The following is an 18796-nucleotide window of genomic DNA, read 5'->3' on the forward strand; positions in this document are numbered from 1 at the left end:
GGGGCTGGGTGTGGTGGCTCCAGCCTATAATCCCAGTACTTTGGGAGGCCAAGGAGGGTGGATCACCTGAAGTCAGGAATTTGAGACCAGCCTGACCAACATGATGAAACCCCGTCTCTACTAAAAAAAAAAAAAAAAAAAAATACATTAGCCAGGCGTGGTGGCATATGCCTATAGTAATCCCAGCTCACTTGGGAGGCTGAGGCAGGAGGAACACTTGAGCCCAGGAGGTAAAGGCTGTAGTGAGCTGTGTTCATGCCACCACACTCCAGTCTGGGCGACAGAGCAAGACCCTGTCTCAAAGAAGTTCCAACTCTATGAGAAGTCTACGTCTCTCATTTTGGTTTTACATCTTTTTTTTTTTTTTTTTTTGGAGACGGAGTCTTACTCTATCACCCAGGCTGGAGTGTAGCGATGCCATCTCGGCTCACTGCAACCTCCACCTCCCAGGGTCAAGTGATTCTCCTGCCTCAGCCTCCTGAGTAGCTGGGATTACAGGCACACACCACCATGCCTGGCTAACTTTTGTATTTTCAGTAGAGATGGGGTTTCATCATGTTGGCCAGGCTGGTCCTGAACTCCTGACCTCAGGTGATCCACCGATCTCAGCCTCCCAAAGTGCTGGGATTACAGGCGTGAGCTACCGCGCCCAGCCCTTGCGTTTTACGTCTATAAAATGGGAATGAGAGTCACTGCTACTTCTCAGGACTGCAGTGAGGTTTATGAGGCAATGCTGTGCAGGCCCTTTGTGAACACAAACAGCAGGTTTTATTGCTAAGGCCCAGGTTGGGGTAAGGAGGAAATCACTGCTCCTCAGATTGTTTTCATGTATATCTCCACAAAAGTGAAACTGTGAAAATGTGGCATAAAGGTAAGTACTCACAGCAGAAAGCTCAGACATAGGCAAACACTTACATGTCTTGCTCAACCTGCTGGGTTCTCTGCTGATGGATGAAATCAGCCAGTGCAGGGGGGACGTCCAAGTCCTCAGGACGATCTTGTGGGCGTTCCCGCCTTTCCTTAGAGAGAGCTGGAGACCGAAGCAGTGACAAAAACATCATAAGCACATTCATGTCTTTTCTAGTTACACAGGGGTAAACTGGCTCCCTTTGTGTTTTGTTTTTTTTGAGACAGGGTCATGTTCTTTCCCCCAGGCTGAAGTGTGGTGGCACAGTCACAGCTCACTGTAGCCTTAACCTCCTGGGCTCAAGTGATCCTCCCACTTCAGCCTCTGGAATAGCTGAACTGGGCTCCCTTTGAAGAAAGGAGGGTGGAAGAGAGACCTGTACACCCTTGCTGGTTTTTGCACCAAATAAAGTGAGACTCAAACACAGGCAAAGTATGCACTATTTACCTTGAGGGAGAGGTTTCTGAGCATTGGGTTTGATGAAGATTTTAGGAAGAAATGGTGTGTTGGAATTGTCAATCTTCTCTCGAAACTTGAGCTGAGGTCGGATGATATTTTTTGCATGAAGCAGCCGGAAAGTTTCAGATTTTGCTTTTTTGCCATATTCTGCTGCCTATGATCAACGCATACAAATACTTTATAACACAGCAACTTGATGAATTAGAAAAGTAAATTCCAATTTATGACTTCCAAGGAGACAAGAACATCGCAAGGGCCATTCACTTAAGAATGTATGTGCATGTAGAGGTCTCCAGAAAGTGGAGAAGAGGGTGTAATTAGGTTGCGTGTGTTTATGAGAACAAACTAAAGAAGGCAGTGGCCAGTTCTCTAATAAATTAGAACAGAAATGCATGTCAGAATGAGCAAAATCCCTATTATGAAGCTGACATCAAGAGCCAGTTAATCTGAAAAGCCCTCACCTTACGGTTCCAGCTGGACACTACTGTTTTGGGGACCTGCAAGCCGGCAGGGAGGACAGGCTGCTGATTCTTGTTTACACCTGAGGCTTCATCCAGTAAAATACCCTAAAAGTAGAAGAGGTACTAGTGAAGCATTTTTCCTTTTGAGGTAGAGTTAATTACCTAACATTTTATTGATTTAACACGGAGTATCACTCTGTCACCCAGGCTGGAGTGCAAGGGCATGATCTCGGCTCACTGCAACTCTTTACAGTTCTGAATAAGGCTCATTGCAACCTCTGCCTCCCAGGTTCAAGCGATTCTCCTGCCTCAGCCTCCCAAGTAGCTGGGATTATAGGTGTGCACCACCACGCCTGGCTAATTTTTGTATTTTTAGTAGAGATGGGGTTTCACCCGGTTGGCCAGGCTGGTCTTGAAATCCTGACCTCAAGTGATCCGCATGCCTCAGCCTCCCAAAGTGCTGGGATTATAGGTGTGAGCCACCACACCCAGCCTAATTCCCTAACATTTTAAAGAGATGTATTCAGAGACATTTGTGTAAGAAAATATACCTATATAAGAACAGATCAATGTATCTATCAAAATATCATGTTGTATGTGATAAATATATAGCTGGTCCCCAATGTAAGACAGTGTGACTTATAATTTTTTGAGTTCACAATGGTGTGAAAGTGATTTGCATTTAGTAGAATCCATATTTCAAGCACACTTACAACCTGTTTTTCTTTTTTCTTTTTTCTTTGGAGACAGAGTGTCTTGCTCTGTTGTCAGGCTGGAGTGCAGTGGCGTGATCTCGGCTTACTGCAGCCTGCCTCCCGGGTTCAAGCAATTCTCCTGCCTCAGCCTCCCAAGTAGTTGGGACTACAGGCACGCACCACCATGCCCAGCTAATTTTTGTATTTTTAATAGAGATGGAGTTTTACTATGTTGGCCAGGATGGTCTTGATCTCTTGACCTTGTGATCTGCCTGCCTCAGCCTCCCAAAATGCTGGGATTACAGGCGTAAGCCACTGTGCCTGGCCCTGTTTTTCCTTTATTTTGAGATAGAGTCTCACTCTGTTGCTCAGGCTAGAGTACAGTGGTCCAATCTCAGCTCGCTGCAGCCTTCGCCTCCTGGGTTCAAGCAATTCTCGTGCCTCAGCCTCCCAAGTATCTGGGACTACAGGCGCACACTACCAGGTCTGGTTAATTTTTGTATTTTTTTGTAGAGATGGGGTTTCACTATGTTGACCAGACTGGTCTTGAACTCCTGACCTCAAGTGATTCACCTCCCTTGGCTTCCCAAAGTGCTGGGATTACAGGCATAAGCTACTGTGCCCGGCCACAACCTGTTTTTCACTTTCAGAAGTATATTCAATGCTACTTGAATTATATGAGATATTCAACGCTGTAGTATAAAAATAGGCTTTGTGTAAGATTTTGCCCAACTGTAGACAAACGGAAGTTTTCTGAGCACATTTAAAGCAGGCTCAGTTACGCTATTTGGTAAGTGAGGTGTATTAAATGCATTTTTGACTTATAATATAGGTTTATTGAGACATAACCAATTGTAAATCAAGGTGCACCTATACAAGTTTTGACAATTAAAAAAAAAAAAATTTTACAGAGTTGATCAATAAAGGTGATTAGTATGTCATGCCAAGTAATTAATGCATTATTTGTTCAAAGGCAGGTAGGACAGTAACTACCCATGCCCAATACTCGATTGACTCTTTACAGCTCTGAATTGGGCTGAAAATTCTAATATGATTTAACAGTGTAATGTGGCCACTAAAATAACTAAGAAGTCCCTGGACTGCCTACATTAAATACAGAAGTATACTGTTTAGAACGAGACTGCAGGGAGTCCTAATCTATTTTGCACTTTAAAGCAGACGTGAAATATCAGCTTGGGCACTACTAACAGAGGCACACGCAGGTGATATATAGGAGTATGGCAGGACTTGAAATCACAATATACCAGAAACTGCAAAAAGATTTGTGGGCACTTAGACTAGGGAAGAGATAACTTCATGGGACAGGAGAGCATGATTTAAATATTTTCAGGACTGTCAGATGGTTGAGGTTAGATTTGTTTTCCATGATCCCTGTGTATTTCTGTGAAAATAATGTTCTGCCATAGAATTAGGCATAAATGGATAATAAGCAAGATAGAATAATACACAACTCCTTCCAATTTTGTGAGCTAGGGGGTTCAGTAGATTTTCAGTAACGGTATAAATCACCTCAATTTTGGTTGGGTGATATAAACGCCTCTTCTCTTGACAAATAGAATTTTCAAATCTTGTCAGGCACGGTGGCTCATGCCTGTAATCCTAGTGACTAAGGAGGCTGAGGTGGGGGGATTGTTTGAGGCCAGGATTGTTTGAGGAGTTCAAGACCAGCCTGGGCAACACAGCAAGACACTGTCTCTATAAAATTAAAAAAAAAATTAGCCAAATGTGGTGGTGCACACCTGCAGTCCCAGCTACTTGGGAGGCTCTGGTGGGAGGATCACTTGAGCCCAGGAGTTCGAGGTTGCAGTGAGCTATGGTTGCACCACTGCACTCCAGCCTGGGTGACAGAGCAAGACTTCAGTCTCCAAAAAAATATAAACAGAATTTGCAGATCTGGATGGCAGATTCAGAATAAGGCACTTTATTTATTTATTAATTTTAAATAAATACAAGATCTCACTACGTTGCCCAGGCTGGCTCTGGAACTCCTGAGCTCAAGTAATCTTCTTACCTTGGCCTCCTATAGCGCTAGGATTACAGGAGTGAGCCACTGAACCTGGCCAGAATAAGGCAATTTAAATTTTTTTTTTTTTTTTGAGATGGAGTTTCACTTTTGTTGCCCAGGCTGGAGTGCAATGGTGCAATCTTGGCTCACTGCAACCTCTGCCTCACGGGTTCAAGTGATTCTCCTGCCTCAGCCTCCCGAGTAGCTGGGATTACAAGTGTTCACCACCAAGCTCAGCTAATTTTTTATATTTTTAGTAGAGATGGGGTTTCATCATGTTAGTCAGGCTGGTCCTGAACCCCTGACCTCAGGTGATCTACCCACCTCAGCCTCCCAAAGTGCTGGGATTACAGGCATAAGCCACCACACCAGGCCACCTTTTTTTTTTTTTTTTTTTTTTTTGAGACGGAGTCTTGCTCTGTCGCCCAGACTGGAGTGCAGTGGCCGGATCTCAGCTCACTGCAAGCTCCGCCTCCCGGGTTTACGCTATTCTCCTGCCTCAGCCTCCTGAGTAGCTGGGACTACAGGCGCCAGCCACCTCGCCCGGCTAGTTTTTTGTATTTTTTTTTTAGTAGAGACGGGGTTTCACCGTGTTAGCCAGGATGGTCTCGATCTCCTGACCTCGTGATCCGCCCGTCTCGGCCTCCCAAAGTGCTAGGATTACAGGCTTGAGCCACCGCGCCCGGCCTTTTTTTTTTTTTTGATACAGAGTCTCACTCTGTCACCCAGGCTAGAGTGCAGTGGCATGATCTCAGCTCACTACAACCTCTGCCTCCTGGGTTCAAGCGATCCCCCTGCCTCAGTCTCCTGAATAGCTGGAATGACAGGCGTGTGCTACCATGGCCCGATTAGTTTTTATATTTCAGTAGAGACAGGGTTTCACCATGTTGGCCAGGCTGGTCTCGAATTCCTGACCTCAGGTGATCACCTGCTTTGGCCTCCCAAAGTGCTGGGATTATAGGTGTGAGCCACCGCACTTGGCTGGAATAAGGCACTTTAAAAACAGGCTTTCAGGTCCAGCGCAGTGGCTCACGTCTGTAATCCCAGCACTTTGGGAGGCCAAGACAGGCAGATCACTTGAGGCCGGGAGTTTGAGACTAGCCTGGCTAATATGATGAAACGATGTCTCTACTAAAAATACAAAAATTAGCCAGGAATAGTGGTGGGTGCCTGTAATCCCAGCTACTCAGGAGGCTGAGGCAGGAGAATCACTTGAACCTGGGAGGTAGAGGTTGCAATGAGCCGAGATTGCCCCACTGTACTCCAGCCTGGGCGACAGAGCAAGACTCCATCTCAAAAAAAAAAAAAAAATCCTCGATGGGGCAGTGATATTTTTAAGACAACTGTAATTTTTCTTAGAAAAAACATACCAACTATCAGAAGGGAATATTATTATAAGAAATGTTAAGCTTATTTCCTTTTCATTTTCTAAGGTGCCTGGGTTGCTCCGTCTATTCATATATTTTAATAATATGAAGCTATTTGTTAGTTACCATAAGAGTAAAGGAAAATACTCACCACTCTCTCCAGAATTACATCATTGGCATCAACCAGCAGATCAAACTTGTCTTCCAACTCTGTCACTTTACTTCGATCCTTAATGTTGCTGCGACACCCATGGTATTGCATTACTCGGCTCATGCTAAGGAAAGGAAAACCAAGGTTAGCTTGTAGATTTTTATTTCATTTGTTTACATTCTGTGAGAGAAAATGTTCAAATGATGTGGCTCGGACTGTTCCCAACACATCTTTTTTTTTTTTTTTGAGACAGAGTCTTGCTCTGTTGCCCAGTCTGGAGTGCAGTGGCATGATCTTGGCTCTCTGCAACCTCCACCTCCCGGGTTCAAGCAATTCTCGTGTCTCAGCCTCCTGGGTAGCCGGGATTACAGGCACACACCACCAGGTCTGGTTAATTTTTGTATTTTTGGTAAAGACAAGGTTTCACCATGTTAGCCAGGCTGGTCTCAAACTCCTGACCTGAAGTGATCTGCCTGCCTTGGCCTCCCCAAGTGCAACCTCTGCCTCCCAGATTCAAGCGATTCTCATGCCTCAGCCTCCTGAGTAGCTGGAATTATAGGCACATGCCACCAGGTCTGGCTAATTTTTGTATTTTTAATAAAGATGAGGTTTCGCCACGTTGGCCAGGCTGGTCTCGAACTCTTGACCTGAAGTGATCCACCTGCCTCAGCCTCCCAAAGTTCTGGGATTACAGGTGTGAGCCACGAGCCCAGGCTTTTTCTTTCTTTTCTTTTCTTTTTTTTTTAAAGAGACAGGGTCTTGCTCTGTTGCCCAGGCTGGAATGCATCAGTGCAATCACAGGTCCCTGCAGCCTCGAACTCCTGGGCTCAAGTGATACTCCCACCTCAGCCTCCCAAGTAGTTGCAACTACAGAGGTGCATCATCACTCCCAGCTACTTTAAAAATTTTTTGTAGGGATGGAGTCTCCCTATGTTGCCCAGGCTGGTATTGAACTCGTGGGCTCAAGCGATCCTTCTGCCTCGGCCTCCCAAAGCACTAGGATTACAGGCATGAGCCGCCATGTCCAGCCCCCAATACTTTTTGATGAAACCAATAAAACTTGCACCCTAGCTGGGTGCAGTGGCTCACACCTGTAATCCTAGTGCTTCGGGAGGCTGAGGTGGATGGATCACCTGAGGTCAGGACTTCGAGAGCAGCCTGGCCAACACGGTGAAACCCCATCTCTACTAAAAACACAAAAAATTGGCTAGGCACAGGGGCTTATACCTGTAATCCCAGCACTTTGGGAGGCCGAGGTGGGTGGATCACGAGGTCAGGAGTTCGAGACCAGCCTGGCCGACATGGTGAAACCCCCTCTACTAAAAATACAAAAATTAGCCAGGAGTGGTGGTACGTGCCTGTTACCCCAGCTACTGGGGAGGCTGAGGCATAAGAATCGCTTGATCTTGGGAGGTAGAGATTGCAGTGAGCCAAGATTGCACCACTGCACTCCAACCTGGGCGACAGAGTAAGACTCCGTTCCCCACACCCCCTAAAAAAAAAAGATTAGCCGGTTGTGGTGCTGTACACCTGTAATCCCAGCTACTTGGAGGCCTAGGCAGGAGAATCACTTGAACCTGGGAGGCGCAGGTTGCAGTGAGCCGAGATCGAGCCAATGCACTCCAGCCTGGGTAATTTGAAGCCAGGCTCTGGGTCTCAAAAAAAAAAAAAAAAAAAAAAAAAAAAAAAATTAAAAAAATAAATAAATAAATAAATAAAAAGAAATACCTGCTACTCTACAAGTTGTGTGAAATAATCTTGATCTGGCTGGGCATCGGGAAAGTCATGTTTCATCCAGCACTTTGGGAGGCTGAGGTGGTGGACATGAGGTCAGGGAGATCAAGACCAGCCTGAAGTTAACATGGTGAAACCCCATCTCTACTAAAATAACAAAAAATTAGCTGGGTAGTGGTGGCGACGCTTCGTAGTCCCAGCTATTCGAGGCTGAGGCAGGAGAATGGTGTGAACCCAGGAGGTGGAGCTTCACGTGAGCCGAGATCATGCTCCTGCACTCCAGCCTGGGTGAGAGGAGACTCCATCTCAAAAAAAAAGAAAAAAAAAAAAAAGAAAGAAAGAAAGAAAGAATGAATCTTGGATCTAAGTGTTCAATTCCCATATTAATTAAAAAAAGATCTGTACAAAAGTCAATTTTTTTTTTTTTTTTGAGACGGGAGTCTCATTTCTGTTGCCCAGGCTGAGTGCAGTGGCGGATCTCAGGGCCACTGCAAGCTCCACCTTCCAGGTTTACGCCATTCTGCCTCAGCCTCCCGAGTAGCCGGGACTACAGGCTCGCCACCACGCTAAGGTTTTGTATTTTTTAGTAGAGAGGGGGTTTCACCGTGTTAGCCAGGATGGTCTCGATCTCCTGACCTCGTGATCTGCCCATCTCGGCCTCCCAAAGTGCTGGGATTACAGTCAATGTATTTTTTAAGTACAAAAGTCAATACATTTTTAAAAAGCTAAACTAAAAATATACCAAGTAATATTTCCCTAATCAAAATCCATTGCTTCAATTTTCATATTTTATGGCTCTTCATACCACAGAAAATGTTTAAGGAAAAATAAATTTCAGGAAAAATTTATCGACCTCTTTGTTTTCATTTCTTTTCATTAACATAAGAAAACAAAATATAGTACTTACCACTGAAGCAACCTGTCTCCCTGTGTTTCACAAAATGCTTGGAAGCCAGGAAAACTTCGGTAAAAATCATACTCATCGCCAAACTGTGGTAGGCCCCCAGATGCCTTGGTGACTGCCACCACGGATCCAAGAGCAAACTGTCCAAAACAAGAAAAGATGGCATGTTTTACACATGGATCCCCATTCATTCGATATATCATTTTTATGATCTACTGTATACAAGGTATCTACTCTTCATCCATCAAAAAAGTACTCATTTAGTGCCAAACCCCAATCTAATCTAGGCCCTAAGAATACAAGCGTGAACGGGAAACCAAGTTTGGAGCTTACATTCTTGGGAGAGTTGAGAGACAGAACAAACACATACATATATAATCTAGTATTCACAAAAACCTGGGGTTGAATCTTGACTCTGCTACACATTAACTGAGATCCTGGGCAAGTGATTTCTTTTATTTGGACTTTAGTGTTCTCCTCTGAAAAACAGGAAAAATAAAAAGGGCCTACACCACAGAGTTTTTGTGAGGACAGAATGAATAAGCTAATAAAAGCACTTAGGACAGTTCTTGGCATATAAGTGTTATTATTATGACTCAAGTTCAGATCCAAGAGCTTTCTACAAGAATGTGTTTTTGTGTTTTCATCTGGATGAGCATCTAAAAACAATACAACCTTATCCTAGATCCTTGGACGACAAAGTTATAACAGCTACTATCTAAAACTGGATTTGTGTTTATTGTTCAGTTAGTGTCAAGTGGTTCTCTATTTTAGCTGTTGTGAGGTAACGAAACAAAACTGTGAAGTGACATAAATGATGGTTGATCATGTGAAGGCCAAATAAACATTTCCCAAGAAAAAAGCAGAGAAAGGAGGTGGGAAATTAAGTCATGGAGGGGCACATGGTAGCTTATGAGCATGACTGCCACACAACCAAGACCACAGTTAGTGGTCCAGGAATTAATGAGAGCCATGTTAATGAATCAACAGCATTAGCTAATGGCAAATTAGATAGATACAACGTGAGTGGAATTTCTGTAAATTTATAGGGCTAATTTACAAATTATTTTAGTTTCATGGCTTTGTAAGAGCTATGCACAGTTTAAGCCTAGTTGTACGTTTGTTCACATTTAAGCTAAGTTATACAAAGATCTTAAGTGAACGCTCTGTGTGTCTTCCAGGAGTTACTGATAGAAGTGCAATGGGGCTTTAACAGGTGACATTTAACTCAGGATTAAAAATTATGTAGGATTGGACTTCAGGAACAGAGGAAGAGAAGAAAGGCCATCCTGGTCGCGGGAGGGGACAACTCCAGGCAAGTGTGCGGAGCGCGAAGCAGCCGAGCCCCTGAGGAGAACTGGTCGGGTGGCTAGGGCGTGGCGGGGGCGACGTCGCAAGGGCTAGGGACGTCTGGGTGGCAAGGAAGCCTTTCCCAGGATGCAAGATGGGTTTCCACATTTGGGCCTACAGGGACTTAAGCTGGCAAGCGGGACGCCCCTCAGTGTCCGTTTCTGAGGCCCCATCCCCGGAGGATGCAGGAGTCTGCGCCCAGCGCGGACAGGGGCCCCGCGACCCTCGCTCGGGATCTACTGCGGCGGGCGGGCATTGGCTGCCCAGAGGGCCCGGGTCGGCTTCTGGCGGCCGCGGGCGACTCCTGGTACCCCCGAGGCCCCGCGAACTCACCTTCACAAAGCTGTCGGCGTCCGGGAAGCCTGGCAGTACCATCTCCCCGTCGGGTTTGGTAGCGCTGGTAGCCGACTGGACCCTGGGCTCGCGGGTACTGGGCGGCGCCATTTTTTCGGCCAGCACAGCTTGTCTCGCGAGAGCGTCTCGGTCGACGCGACGCGACGTGTGCGCACCAAGCATGCGCCAGGTCGAAGCGGCGGGCGGGGTGCCTGCGATTGGGGTGGCACTTCTGAGCGCTGTAGCATGAATTTCACGTTCTTTTACCTCATGTTGTATTATCCCAACAACCCTGTGATCTAGGGTGCGGCCTGGAGGACCTGATTATCACATATATTTTTGACACGAGGTCTCGCTATGTTTGTTGAACCTGGTTTCGAACTCTTGGACTCAAGAGATCCTCCCACCTTAGCCTGCTTACCCTCGTGTTTATTTAAAAACCGGGATTACCGGCCGGGCGCGGTGGCTCAAGCCTGTAATCCCAGCACTTTGGGAGGCCGAGACGGGTGGATCACGAGATCAGGAGATCGAGACCACCCTGGCTAACACGGTGAAACCCCGTCTCTACTAAAAAATACAAAAAACTAGCCGGGCGAGGTGGCGGGCGCCTGTAGTCGCAGCTACTCGGGAGGCTGAGACAGGAGAATGGCGGGAACCCGGGAGGCGGAGCTTGCAGTGAGCTGAGATCCGGCCACAGCACTCCAGCCTGGGCAACAGAGCGAGACTCCGTCTCAAAAAAAAAAAAAAAAAAAAACCGGGATTACCGGGCGTGGTGGCTCGCATCTGTAGTCCCAGCTGCTCGGGAGGCTGAGGTGGGATGGTTGCTCAAGCCGAGGAGGTGGAGGTTCCACTGCACTCCAGCTGGGGTGACAGGGTGAAACCCTGTCTCAAAAATTTCTTTTTAAAGTTATGTTTTTGAGGCTGGGCGCAGTGACTCATGCCTGTAATCCCAGCACTTTGGGAGGTTGAGGCGGGTGGATCACCTGAGGTCAGGGGTTCGAGACTAGCCTGGCCAACATGGTGAAACCCCGTCTCTACTAACAGTACAAAAATTAGCCGGGCGTGGTGGCATAGGCCTGTAATCCCAGCTACTCGGCGGTTACAGTGAGCCGAGATCAAACCACTGCATTCCAGCCTGGGCAACAGAGTGAGACTGTATCACAAACAAACAAAATTATGTTTTTGAGACAAAGTCTCACTCTGTTGGTCTTCCAAAGTGCTGGGATTACAGGTATGAGCCATCAGCGTGCAGCCTAGTTTTATTTTTATTTTTTTTTGAGACGGAGTCTCGCTCTGTTGCCTAGGCTGGAGTGCGGTGGCACAATCTCAGCTCACTGCAACCTCCCGCCTCCCGGGTTTAAGGAATTCTCTTGCTTCAGCCTCCTGAGGAGCTGGGATTACAGGCCTGTGCCACCACACCTGGCTAATTTTTGTATTTTTAGTAGAAACGGGGTTTCACCATATTGACCAGGCTGGTCTCGAACTCCTGACCTTGTGATCCTCCCACCTTGGCCTCCCAGAGTGCTGGGATTACAGGCGTGACCCACCGCACCTGGCCTGTTTTTTTTTTCTTCTAGACAGTCTCACTCTGCTGCATAGGCTGGAGTGCAGTGGTGCAATCTCGGCTCACTGCAACCTCCGCTTCCTGGGTTCAAGTAGCTGGGATTACAGGTGAGTGCCACAACGCCAGGCTAATTTTTTTTTTGTATTTTTAGTAGAGATGGGGTTTCACCATGTTGGCCAGGCTGGTCTCGAAATCCTGACCTTGTGATCCTCCCGCTTCGGACTCCCAAAGTGCTGGGATTACAGGTGTGAGCCACCAGCGCCTGGCCTAATTATTTTTCTTAGACTGCATCTTACCAACCTGGTCTCGAACTCCTGGGCTGAAGCTGTCCTCCCACCACACTGGGATTACAGGCGGGAACCACCGTGCCCGGCCCAGCCTCATATTTCAAGTCACCTCCTCCCAAGCTCTGGCTGGTTCTATGTTCCCCTCACCCACTTGGTCTTGGCTCCGCCTATTAATTACACCTCCCCTGCCCCTCCATCTATCTTTCCCTCTCTATTGGTTCATTCCTAACAGCCTACAAGTATACTGACATCTCTCCCAACTAAAAGAGAAAAGGAAAAAACACGGGCTCCCACATCTCCTTCCAACCGCCATCACCTCTCTCTCACCCTTTACAGGTAAGCTCCTGAAGAAAACGTCTAGCTCCCACTGTGCTTCCTCCCTCCAGTGCCCTCTGAACTCCTCCAAAAAGACGTTCTTTCCTGCGGACACTGCTGGAACCATTCTGGTTAACACAGAGTGGGAACTCAATACACATTTGTGAAGTGAACTCCTGGAAAAGCTCTTGTGAGGGAGGCACCAAATTATCAGGCAGCTCAGGAGATAGATTCACTCTCCTAAAATCAGAGATGGGATGCCCTTAATACAATTCATTCCACCCATTAAGTGTTCAATAAATGTTCAGCATATCCAATTAAGAGAATACTTGCTTTTCACTTTTTCCATGTGTGTGCTTCAGGTACACAGGTGCCCTGGCAGGACAAAGGCCTAGTTCATTTAGTATTTTTGAGCACCTATTTCATCTGGTTCAACCTAATACCACGTGTCAGGCTGTGCAAATGCTCCCCCATGGATTATCTTGTCTTTCAGACAGCCTCACAAGGTAGGGCTTACCCACACTTTCAGAGGAGACAAGCAGAGAGAATCTAAGTAAATTATCCAAGGTCACAAAGGTAGTATGAAATGGAGTTGATATTTGAAACTCAGTAAGTTAACACTACAGCCTTTTTTTTTTTCTTTCTTTTGAGATGAAGTCTCACTCTGTTGCCCAGGCTGGAGTGCAATGGCGCAATTGCAACCTCCGCCTCCTGGGTTCAAGTGATTCTCCTGCCTCAGCCTCCTGAGTAGCTGGGATTATAGGCGCAGACCACCATGCCCAGCTAATTTTGTATTATTAAGAGACAGGTTTCACCATGTGGGCAAGGCTAGTTTGGAACTCCTGACCTCGTGATCTGCCCGTCACAGCCTCCCAAAGTGCTGGTATTTTAGGTATAAGCCACCATGCCCGGCCTCAGCCTTGATTCTTAAAAAATACAGCTGGCCGGGCGCAGTGGCTCACGCCTGTAATCTTAGCACTTTGGGAGGCTGAGACGGGAGGATCTCCTGCGCTCACCAGTTTGAGATCAGCCTGGGCAACATGGCGAGAACCAGTCTCTATAAAAAATACAAAAATTAGCCAGGTGTAGTGGCATGCACCTGTAGTCCCAGCTACTCAGGAGGCTGAGGTGGGAGGATAATTCGAGCCTGGGAGGTGGAGGTTGCAGTATGTTGAGATTGCACCACTGCCCCCCAGCCTGTACTGCCAGACCTTGTCTCCAAAAAAACCCCAAAAAAACAGTTAACCTGTGAACAACATCTGGTAATTAGGGGCTCCCATTCCTTTGAGCAGTTGAAAATCCACATATAGCTTTTAACTCCCCAAAAACTTAATAGCCTCCTGTTGACCAGAGGCCTTACCGGTTAACAAATGGTCAACTGAGAAATATTGTGTATATATATTATATACTGTATTCTTTTTTTTTTTTTTTTGAGACGGAGTCTGGCGCTGTGTCACCCAGGCTGGAGTGCAGTGGCCCTATCTCGGCTCACTGCAAGCTCCGCCTCCCAGGTTCAGGCCATTCTCCTGCCTCAGCCTCCGAGTAGCTGGGACTACAGGCGCCCGCCACCACGCCCGGCTAGTTTTTTGTATTTTTAGTAGAGACGGGGTTTCACCATGTTAGCCAGGATGGTCTCGATCTCCTGACCTCGTGATCCGCCCGCCTCGGCCTCCCAAAGTGCTGGGATTACAGGCTTGAGCCACCGCGCCCGGCCTATATACTGTATTCTTACAATAAATTAGGAAAATTATGAGAAAATATATTTACTATTAAGTGGATCATCATACAGATCTTCATCCTTATGTATTTATTTTTAGAGCCAGGGTCTCTGTCATCCAGGCTGGAGTGCAATGGCACAATCATAGCTTACTATAAGCTCGAACTCCTGGGCTCAAGCAGTCCTCCGGCCTCAGCATCCAGGGTAGACCGGGCCCATGCCACCATGCCCAACTAATTTTTTAATTTTTTGTAGAGGCAGGGTCTCACTATGTTTCCCAAGCTGGTCTCAAACTCCTAGATTCAAGCAATCCTCTCACTTTACCTTCTCAAAGTGTTGGGGTTACAGGCATGAGCCACAGTGCCTGGCTGGACTAAACTGTATTTAAAGGCCTCCACTAGCTCCTTCCCTGCCTTTGATAATTCTTCTCAAGAAACCCAGAAGGCTTTGCTTAGATGTAACTTAAAACCTATTGGATTCACCAAAGACCTTAATCCAGACTCTCATATCCTAAAGAATGTATCTTTATCACTAATGGCCACCATTTTCCTGTGTCCATTCATTCTCACACCTTTATTGTTCATGAATGGTAACATCACCGTAGTCACTGAGAGTTATTTTATCTGGAACCAAGAAAGTTATGGTGACCATATTTTCTGGAGCAAATAAGTGATACATGGTTTAGGACTGTAACAGAAAATCCAAGTAGGTATATGACTTTCTAGCTGTGAGTGTTAAAACTGTTACTAGTGTCACTATTGAGATTTAAATTCACCTTTTTTTTTTTTTTTAAACAGTCTTGCTCTGTCACCCAGGCTGGAGTGCAGTGGCGCGATCTCAGCTCACTGCAACCTTTGCCGCCCGGTTCAAGTGATTCTCCTGCCTTAGCCTCCTGAGTAGCTGGGATTACAGGCGCCTGCCACCATGCCTGGCTTTTTTTTTTTTTTTTTTGAAATGGAGTCTCACTCTGTTGCCCCGACTGGAGTGTAGTGGCACAATCTTGGCTCACTGCAAACTCCACCTCCCAGGTTCAGGCAATTCTCCTGCCTCATCCTCCCCAGTAGCTGGGATTACAGGTGCATGCCACCACACGCAGCTAACTTTTGTATTTTTAGCAGAGACAGGGTTTTGCCATGTTGGCCAGGCTGCTCTCGAACTCCTGACCTCAGGTGATCCGCCCCGCCTCGGCCTCCCAAAGTGCTGGGATTATAGGCGTGAGCCACCGCACCTGGCCACCAGTTGTCTTTTAAAAACACCACTCAGGGCTGGGCACAGTGGCTTCTCTGGGAGGCTGAGAGGGGGCAGATCGCTTGAGTCCAGGAGTTCGAGACCAGCCTGGGAAAGATGGCAAAACCCCACTGTCTACAAAAAATACAAAAATTAGCTGAGTGGGGAGGTGCATATCTGTAGTCCCAGCTACTTGGGAGGCTGAAGCAGGAAGATCACCTGAGCCCATGGGGCTGAGGCTGCAGTGAGCCATGATTGTGCCACTGCAGTACAGCCTGGGTGACAGAGCGAGACCCAGTCTCCAATGAAAACAAAAAACACCACTCAGATACGATTCCATTGTAAAACTTCACAGCATCAGGTTCATACTCCTTGCTGCTGAACTGATGGAGGCCCCGGTCTGGCCCCGTGCTACTTTCGTGCCTCCTTTAGTTCCTATTATTTTCCTGTTACTCCCTTTATTCCCCACTGACCACTGAGCCAGATATGCTGAACTATGAGGTGCAGCCATAAGAAAATGCCAGTTTTGTATGTTAAAAATGGTCCACGTACCTGCAATTTCATATGGTCCAAGTGATACTTGCTACCGCTGTGGATACCATGCTTTCACAGCAGTGCCTCACACTTCCTTTTCTGCTGAGAATGTCCCCCCTTGGTTCATCTGACAGACTCCCACTCCTCTTTAAGACCCACGCCAAACATCCCCCTTTCTATGAGGCTTTCCAGGCTCACCCGGTGGAATTTGTGCTCCTACCTGTGGCCCATACACGCCTCTTCTCAGCACTTGGCCGGGGTAAGTTCTGTTCACTTGAGTGGCATGCTGTCTCCACCTGTCTGGCCTGGGAACAGTCTGAGGAAAGGGACCACATCATGTACACCCTTATGTCCTCTGTCATCCCTACTACAGAGTGCTTACTAAAGGCTGAGTGCTGAAAGAGTAAATGCTTCCTTTTTGAACTGATCAAAATTACGACTAAAAAGCCACTCATATACGTATGTTTAAAATTCTGATGTCATTTATTGGCACAAAAATTATTCCGATACAACCTGGTGTCTAGACATGGCTACACTTTATACTTTGTGCATTTAGTTGAGTATTTGTTCTGCTCATAATTCCCAATATGTACCAGACCTTCCCTGTGTTCAGCACCTCCATGACAGTATTTCTGTTTTCTGAGCCCTTGCTCTAAACAGAGTATTCTGACCACTGAAATCATCCCAGAACCCTGCTGCAGAAGGCCAGTGAGGGTGGTCCCACTGTGCAGTGATCCCCTCTGTGCATCTGCTCAGCCGAGGCCACCAGTGATCCGAATAAACCTCCCTACTAGCGGTCAGGTCTTGGATTGAAGCGTGAGTCGCAGCATCACTGGGTCTGATGGAAGACAGACCTTTTGTAAAACTCATTTTGGCCTATCTTGCAAACATTTCTGCTGCTGTCCGCAGACCAGTGAGGTCTTGGGATAGGTGGCAGGGGTGAGGTTGGCATCTTCTGTGTCTTTACGGTCTAGGATCCTAATCCATGTCCTCCATGACCTGAGGCTTCTTGGCTGTGCTGTTTGCTGTACCCATGTTGAGAGGAGCAACTAGGTCATTCTTCCATCAGCAAGTACTTGTGATGAGTTCTCTTGTGAGTTAAGTCAAAACCCGTATTTCTAAAGTTATAGATCTTCTGTTCCCCAAAATGAATGGCTTGATTTACGTGGTATTACTGTGTTTCACCGTCCTGGGAACCAAATCAAGCCTTGTGTTTCTGACAATATATTCTTCAACAGCAGCTAGAAAGTTGGTTCAAACCAACTTTTAATATACAGTAGTTCTTTTCATTTACATTTCAAAATATTTAACAAAGTCAAACTTTCTCACCATGGTTTCAGTTTAGTGGAAGCATTTACTAAAGTAAAAAAGCCTCAGAAAAAACGTGACAGTCACATCTGGGCCTCCAGTTACCAGAAAGGGCACCTAAGAAGGCAGAAAGAAAAGGAATATTTTAATAATTTGAGCTTCTTCAAAGCTTTACACAGATAACTTGAAAATGAAAAGGCCAAGGTCTGACAACCCCAGGGTATTCCCTGAGCTCTCCCACAGCTAATTGCATGGGACACACACATCATTTCCAGTCAAGGCTACTGCCCACCGAGGTCCCGCAAGGACGCTTCCCCAGCATCTGCTCTCTCAAGTTTCTGCCTTCAAGCATGCCTCGGGCAATTAATCAAAGCACACCCCAGAGTGGTCCTTGAGGTTAGGCTCCCAGATCATAAATCTGTCTTTTCATCTCCTTCTTTCTGTCACTGCTCTAGGTTTTTCTTTCCTTTGCCCTTCCTGTATCTCTGCATTGGACTGACAGCAAAACCCAAAAGGAACCCCTCACGAACAACCCTTGCCTATTCTCCTAAACCACTTATCTTAATGTAATTTTAATTTTAGTGTTTGCCTTCCAAATATGCATCCATATTTCTCAATTTTTTTAAAACAATGAGCACATGCAATAAATATGAACTTTTAAAGAGATCTGAGCTCTAACTGCCCTTTACAGATACGCCACCAAATCTCTTTTTGCTACCCTGGCTTTGGGGCCTAGGCTTGGGTTCTGATTGCTTATTTTAACAAAGTCACTTTGAGAGCCCCACTCACCAGCCAATATAGCACTGGCAGAGGTTTTCATGGGATGTCGCTTGTTTGATGAGCAGCTCAACTTGCGTTGGAACATCCAAAGTGTCATCATGAGAGAAGTCCCGACCTAGCACAGGAGCAACAAAAACATTTCACTCTCTTCCTGGCAATCGCTGCACTTCTTCTTCCCTGTTGCCTTAACTGTCCATACCAACAGCTTATCCTCAGACATGGAGATGAAGGATATATCATAGTTGGATTTGAAAAATTCAGCCAGGTGTGGTGGCTAACGCCTGTAATCCCAGCACTTTGGGAGGCTGAGGCAGGCAGATCACCTGAGGTCAGGAGTTCAAGACCAGCCTGGCCAACATGGTAAAACACTGTCTCTACTAAAAATACAAAATTAGCTGAGTGTGGTGGCACAGGCCTGTAGTCCCAGCTACTTGGGAGCCTGAGGCAGGAGAATCGCTTGAACCCGGAAGGTGGAGGTTGCACTGGGCCAAGATGGTACCACTGCACTCCAGCCTGGGTGACAGAGCAAGACCCTGTCTCAAAAAAAAAAAAAGAAAAAAAAATAGGGTTCTGGTTGGCATGGCCACGCTTGTATCCTATTTTGGGAGGTCGAGGTGGGTGGACGGAGGTCAGGAGTTTGAGACCAGCCTGCTTGCCAACATGGTGAAACTATCTCT

At 46.6% G+C, this 18796-nt stretch overlaps 2 protein-coding genes across 6 annotated transcripts in view; both read right to left on the reverse strand.

The window, feature by feature from the left end:
* The window catches only part of EXOSC10 (exosome component 10), a 29487-nt gene extending 18915 nt beyond the window's left edge, over positions 1-10572 (reverse strand). For both annotated transcript variants that reach the window (XR_004182728.1, XM_031664366.1), the window contains exons 1-6: positions 10388-10572; positions 8708-8844; positions 6067-6190; positions 1828-1932; positions 1355-1520; positions 916-1030 (exon numbers count right to left, since the gene is read on the reverse strand). Coding sequence is in view for 1 of the 2 variants with exons in the window: in XM_031664366.1 (XP_031520226.1) it covers positions 916-1030; positions 1355-1520; positions 1828-1932; positions 6067-6190; positions 8708-8844; positions 10388-10570 (830 nt within the window). In the remaining variant the exon portion in view is untranslated. The remainder of the gene's footprint in view (positions 1-915; positions 1031-1354; positions 1521-1827; positions 1933-6066; positions 6191-8707; positions 8845-10387) is intronic.
* Positions 10573-16491: 5919 nt separating this feature from the next.
* The window catches only part of MTOR (mechanistic target of rapamycin kinase), a 150293-nt gene continuing 147988 nt past the window's right edge, over positions 16492-18796 (reverse strand). For 2 of the 4 annotated variants that reach the window (XR_004182730.1, XM_031664368.1), the window contains 2 exons: positions 18129-18234; positions 16492-17456 (listed from right to left, as the gene is read on the reverse strand). Coding sequence is in view for 3 of the 4 variants with exons in the window: in XM_031664368.1 (XP_031520228.1) it covers positions 17441-17456; positions 18129-18234 (122 nt within the window). In the remaining variant the exon portion in view is untranslated. The remainder of the gene's footprint in view (positions 17457-18128; positions 18235-18796) is intronic. The other 2 variants (XM_021935935.2, XM_021935939.2) reach the window with 2 other exon arrangements.

This window comes from Papio anubis, chromosome 1 (genome assembly GCF_008728515.1).
Source record: "Papio anubis isolate 15944 chromosome 1, Panubis1.0, whole genome shotgun sequence".
In the NCBI taxonomy this organism is placed as follows: domain Eukaryota; kingdom Metazoa; phylum Chordata; class Mammalia; order Primates; family Cercopithecidae; genus Papio; species Papio anubis.